The sequence below is a fragment of the Limulus polyphemus genome, unplaced genomic scaffold (assembly GCF_000517525.1).
Source record: "Limulus polyphemus unplaced genomic scaffold, Limulus_polyphemus-2.1.2 Scaffold2128, whole genome shotgun sequence".
In the NCBI taxonomy this organism is placed as follows: Eukaryota; Metazoa; Arthropoda; class Merostomata; order Xiphosura; family Limulidae; genus Limulus; species Limulus polyphemus.
Genome location: NW_013667738.1, coordinates 113,767 through 119,953, shown reverse-complemented (window position 1 = coordinate 119,953; position 6,187 = coordinate 113,767). Strand labels below are relative to the sequence as shown.

General features: G+C 31.4%; 1 protein-coding gene across 5 annotated transcripts in view; it reads right to left on the bottom strand.

Moving 5' to 3' along the window:
- The window catches only part of LOC106466031 (tRNA wybutosine-synthesizing protein 4-like), a 103,758-nt gene that overhangs the window by 17,103 nt on the left and 80,468 nt on the right, over positions 1 to 6,187 (bottom strand). For all 5 annotated transcript variants that reach the window (XM_022393990.1, XM_022393992.1, XM_022393989.1 and 2 more), the window contains 3 exons: positions 5,052 to 5,297; positions 4,697 to 4,794; positions 1,568 to 1,749 (listed from right to left, as the gene is read on the bottom strand). In XM_022393990.1, the coding sequence (XP_022249698.1) occupies positions 1,568 to 1,749; positions 4,697 to 4,794; positions 5,052 to 5,297 (526 nt within the window). The remainder of the gene's footprint in view (positions 1 to 1,567; positions 1,750 to 4,696; positions 4,795 to 5,051; positions 5,298 to 6,187) is intronic.

The window sequence follows — 6,187 nt, the reverse complement described above, 5'->3', positions numbered from 1 at the left end:
GTAAACAAGCTGATAAATCCTTCCACTCTGTGTTTTCTGAGCCTTCAGTGATATAAGTCCTTTCTTAAATAAAACTAGTTTATTATTTCTCAATACAACTTTGCAATACACTTAACTTAAAGCATGGTAAAATAGGAAACAAGATGTTTATAAGTACTTTCACACCTATATTACCATTAAATCCTGACCACCCAAGTTTATTGGATCAGATACAACTTTCTATAGGGCCATATCATAAATGTTTTCTCTCACTTTTATACAGTACTGTGTAAACAAGCTGATAAATCCTTCCACTCTGTGTTTTCTGAGCCGGGATTTGAATAAACTCTGTAGGAAATGTCTGGATATCGACCAACATTCAAATACCTACCAAGTTTATTGGATTGGTCCAGACTTTCTACAAAGCCATAGCATAAGCATATTATAATACTTCAGACATTTCCCATTGTAATCAATATACTGTAAAAAAAATTATAAATCATACCCCACTGCATTTGCAAAGCAGGGAAAGTTCTGGAAATTGTGGCGCAAAAGCTTATTTGATATTGATGGTGTCAAAGTACTCAAAGTATGATAATACCTAAACAGGAAAGTGATTCATTGCTTTATATTTGGCAGGTTTCTACTTCAGCCTCTAACAGTAGAATAAACATGGGAGGTTATGCAAATGAAACTTGACAATTTTCAGATAGATAAAGAAAAGTATTTTTAATCTTTTAAATCAAAATTACTTTGCACATTAATTTAAAAACCTGATATTTTGTGTAATGTTTACTAATAATATACAAAATTTTGTACATTATCAAACATTATAGTATAATTACTCTCATGGATAAGAGCTGAGTGGATCACACCCAACCTGTATTCGTAGGGTTAACACTATTACTATTTAGGCTCTTTACTTATATACTGTGCCCCAGTTAGTGAAGAAAATTAATTACATCTATTATGCAGAAAAAATCTGGTTACAGTTTCCATTATTTTGTAAGCTTAATAACTAAACCCCACCTAACTGATTTTCTAATCAGATGAAAGATTTATCTTACTGTCACAATATGCAAAATGTTTCATTATACTAGTTTCAACAATTTTCTTAATTTGCTTTGTCTTCAGATTTGTTACAAAAATTACATAAAATATTTGTGTGAACTTTTGCTTAAGCTACAAACAGGGCTGATCACAATATACTCACCCTCTAAAAATGAGCGGTATCTCTCGGAATATTCATTAACAATTAAGTAATAGCAAGCATCCCATTGATTAAAATTCTGAGCACTTTCTAATGATTTTAAAAGAAATCTGGTTACTGCTTAAAAAGAATGTTACTTATTAGAAATCATAACATAATACAACTTATTGTAAATTCTATACTTTAGTTAGTATTTTCCTGTAGAAAGAAGTGTCAAGAAGAAACTATTACATGATGCAATATACAGTTCCCTCATTACATGATGCAACCTAACATAACATACTGTAACCTACTGTACTTTTATACTATGGTTAGTATTCTTATGTAGAAATAAGTTTCCTTATTGAAAGTAGTACAATATATATGCTTCACGAGTACCTGGGTATAAATGAAGGGATAAACAGTTGTTTCCACTTTAAAGTACTCAAATCAAGAGTATGCACAGCTGCAACTGGTTGTTCTTCCGAATCTATTCCACCACTAAGCACTACCACAGACTCCCACACTGCACAGCTGTGCGAGTGCCTTGGACCAGGTGCATCAGGTTGATCTTGAGGTACCTGAAAGATTAATTGAAATCCTGTTTAAAATCAACCAGTTAAGTCTACAGAATAAATACATTTAAAGTAATATATCCTTTAAAAGACTACAAACTGCTTTCCCACATTGCCTATCTAGTCTCATATTACAGAATTGGGTGCATAGCCATTTCAGCACAGATTGGATTATCAGTCACATTAATGGAAAAAAAAAGGAACTAGTTACTTAACAGAGACTAACTTTCAGGTTACAAAACAAAATGTTAAAACTTTATAGTTTTTCAAAACAGTCTACACAACCATATCAACCAGAGCTACTGGATGTCCTGAAGCAGTCTACAACAAATTTACCAACCAGAGTTACTACGTTTCTTGACTAATTTGACAAAAGTCACATATGCACACATATTTTTTACCATTTTGCTTAAACATTCAGTGTTTATCAAAATATCAAACTTGGTATCACCAAAACTGTCACTAAACCACATAATATAAACATACCAGCCTGGTGCTGTGGAACTCACAGATGTATGACTGACATCATGATCACCGTTTACTAGAACTGTGGTGGTGATTCATGTAACCTATGGATGTATCGCTGACTACACTAAAACCCACTTAGATGCTTGTAACATTTTTGATACTATAGCACAATTATTACACAATTGAAAACTTCTGCCAAATATAAGCATATAATAGCTTAATAACATCTTATATGTTTATGAATGCTATATAATTAACTTTAACATACAAGACTGTATATAAACTGAAATGGCATGCAAGCAACATTTAAAAATTAGCTTGAAACAAAATGTCTAACAATTTAATAATATTAAAGGACAAGTGTTCAGTGATTATCCTATGAGAACATAAAAAGATATAATTTCAATGATATATGCTATGAGAACATCAAAGAACAAGTGCTATGTGAGTGATCTGCCAGGACACTTACAAAGAGTATATGAAATTCTACAATTTTTGTAAATCATCATCTCAATTTGGCATCAAAGCTGATTCCAAGTAGGTCATCTACAGCAAATTGATCCTTCACATTAAACTCAACACTTTATACACACTTATGATTTGGAATAAAAAGAGAGTTGTTTTACATGCTTGAAGTATTAACTCTTTCGACACGTGTTCGATCATTTTGACCAACTTCGTTACCATGAAAGAGTCCATACTATCTTCTATGTTTATCTTCATGAAATTTGGCAAGATTTTAGTAAACATTACAAGCATTTGGTAGAAAAAAACCCAAAAAAAACCAGGATTTTGAATTAAGCATTTATAGTAAAGATTTGTTCATGAATATAATGAGTCAGAGTGATGACTGCTCCAAGTGTAAGGTAATTTTCATGTTAAGATTAAAAATACTTTTATTCATCTTTCAGTTTTTAAATTTCATTTGCATATTCTCTTGAACCTCCTAAACAAACATATTTCATCTGTTATTTTCTCTATCCAACTCTATACAAACTCAGCCAATTTGACCGACCTTGTTACCACTATAAAAATATGAACTAAACCTCAATTACCTTTTTTTTCTTTTAGAATGACTGCAGAATGTAACAGAAAACTACAATTGTTTATCCTAAATAGCTTAAAGCTTGTAACAGCCTATAATTGTTTCTACTTAATTATATTGCCCTTCCAACTGTGTATAACAGATATTCCCATGACATATTCAGTTAGATCACTTGTTGAATGTGTGGCTCAAGTTATCATACTGATTGACGTAATATGCAAGCTACACCTAAGTATGTACCTCATGGGGGTAATTTCTTTATCGTTTTTCATTATTTTACCTAATCTAGCCTAATAAGTTCCTAATTTTTACAATTTAATTTTATAACAATAAATAAAAAAATATACATAAAAACAAGAAATTTAATACTTACACTTAACTACTTGTTTTCTTTTTCTCATTGGCCTGCTGATAAAATTTTAGCCTACTTTTTTGTAATGATGATACTAGTTCATTTAATAATTTTCATTCATTTGAAGAACATACATAATAACAAAGAATAACAGAACAACAAAGCAACACTAGGACTATTGTAACTTCACTGGCATAACCTCCTTAAAATATTTCTCATAGCTACTTGATACAAACTCAGCAATAGAAACTTTCAACCTGCAAGAGAAATAACTAAAACTCTGTACTGAGAAAAACAAAGCATTAAGCATTATACGTCATTCAGCAAATTAAAACTGAGTCTTTCTATTAGTCATAAATGACAATACAGAAAACACCAAAAAGAATTATTGGAAAATTGTGAAAGAGAGTATGTGATAGGTGGATGTGGCAAGTGGGTCTGATTTTCTAGTTTGTCTTCTTAAACAAAGAAGATTGAAAGCTATAAAAATTAAACTTTGCCTTAGTAATATCTATACTTTAATGAGTAAATTACATTAAACACAGATTTTCAGTGAGGGTTGTGGAAAAAATAAATTATGGGTAAGATGGAGTAAACAAATGTCACAATTCTCCTACAAAGGGAAATTGATGATTTATTCAAACATTTCCCTTTAAAATAATGAAATAAAAACTTGCCTAATATTATAATCTGATTTATGAACTATGTTTTGATGGCAAGTTTATTTGCATACATTGATAATAAGGATGTCTGATTAAATTTTGAATTTAAAAAGTCATGGCATGTGCACTTTTACCTACTTCTAACGAGAGAGTTAAGCCATATGTATGCATCTTGTTTTGGAATAGGTCCTGTTAACGTCAAGTGCAGATAATCTAGTTATTCAATATACAAAAAATACTGAGAAAGCCAAATATTGAAGAAGAAAATAGTTAATAATTATAGTATTGGATCATGATGGAGTTTTATTTTCTTTAGCCATCTTTCCTGATATTCCAACCAAAAGAGCTAGTATTTTTCTCAAGTTTTCAGAGCATTCTATACTTATGAGTATAATAATCAATTTGAACTAAAATAAAAAAATTTACCTTTTCCCATGTCCACTTTTCTGTTTCTAAAATGAAGCAACTGGCTAAGACTTTACATCCAGGAGCTCTTCCTCCAAATACCATAATCTTCTCTATACCTGCATATTGTCATGGAAAAAAAATAAACAATGATACTGTTCAAATCTCTCTATACATATTGGCTTTAGTACTGTTAGTAGAAGAATTCTGTAAACATTAAAGCTCCTTTAGTTCTTGTTGTACTACATCTATTTTCTTGGAAGCATTACTACAAGAATTTTGTAAGCACTAAAGCTTCCTTACTTCTTAGTTGTACTACATCTATTCTCTCGATAATGTTAGTAAAAGAATTTTGTAAACACTTTAGCTCCCTTACCTCCAAGTTTTACTACACATGCTGTGTGACGCCATCGTGCAGATGGAGATTCTGAACTTGTGCTTGAACACTGAGGTGTCAGTAAGCGAGTCTCTGCAGATACTATGTTCCCTGATGTCTGTGTCGTGGAGTTTTTTATTTTTAGGGTAAGAATTTCATTATAAGCTTTACTTGGGGAAGAACGTCCTCCAATCACCACCAACTTTTGGTCATTTAAGAGTACAGTACAGTGATGGATCCGTTGGCCTGAAAGATAAGTTATAAAAACACACATGGTATAAACAGGACACAAATTTTTGCTTGTACCTTTAAAGCAGCTATATCTTCTAGGTTGGATACATCTTCAAGTCAATTACAGTGTTAAATCAATATCAACTACACTTATGTCTTATCTTAATACAGACTAAACTCAAAGAATTTTTATTATTGCCTTAGAAACCCTAAACTATTGTTTATTTCTGATGATATTTGTCCAAAGCTGCAAAAGGACTTTCTGCATTATCCCTGCATAAATTTGAAGTGATAGGCTGGTGAGAAAGATGTTAATCAACAGCAATCATCATAAACTCTTGGACTATGCTAATGAAATGGAGGTAGTTCATTGTCACTCTGAAAATGCACCCATTGCTCCAAAGTGTGGAGCTCAATTTTGCAGCAATGGTACATGAACCATGAAACCTCATGTTGACAGTCCAGTACATTAATCAATAGTGCATGGCCCTCCTCTGTCCAATTGTAATACTTGCTAACTCCACCTCACGAAAAAAAGAACATGTTGTTAATGGTTTGAAATATAATATCTATAAGTATAATACTTTTTACTACCAATAGGATTTTTAACTATTATATTACCTCTAGAAAAATAAGGTTATTGAAAGATTTTTTTAATACTTCATTAAAAACATCAATAGCCGCTTGAAATACAGATAGCATTAAAAGTGTGCAATCATACATTAACAGAAATAGCATTACCCATACTTAAACCACAACAAACTTATTGTCTCAGACTTTACCACAACTTTTAAATTATCAAGTCCAAAAACTTAAAAAATATACAATTTAGGTCAAGCAAACAGCTAATAAGACTATTCATTAGTTCATTTCAGTATATTTCAGTGGAGCTAACAGCAAGAGTA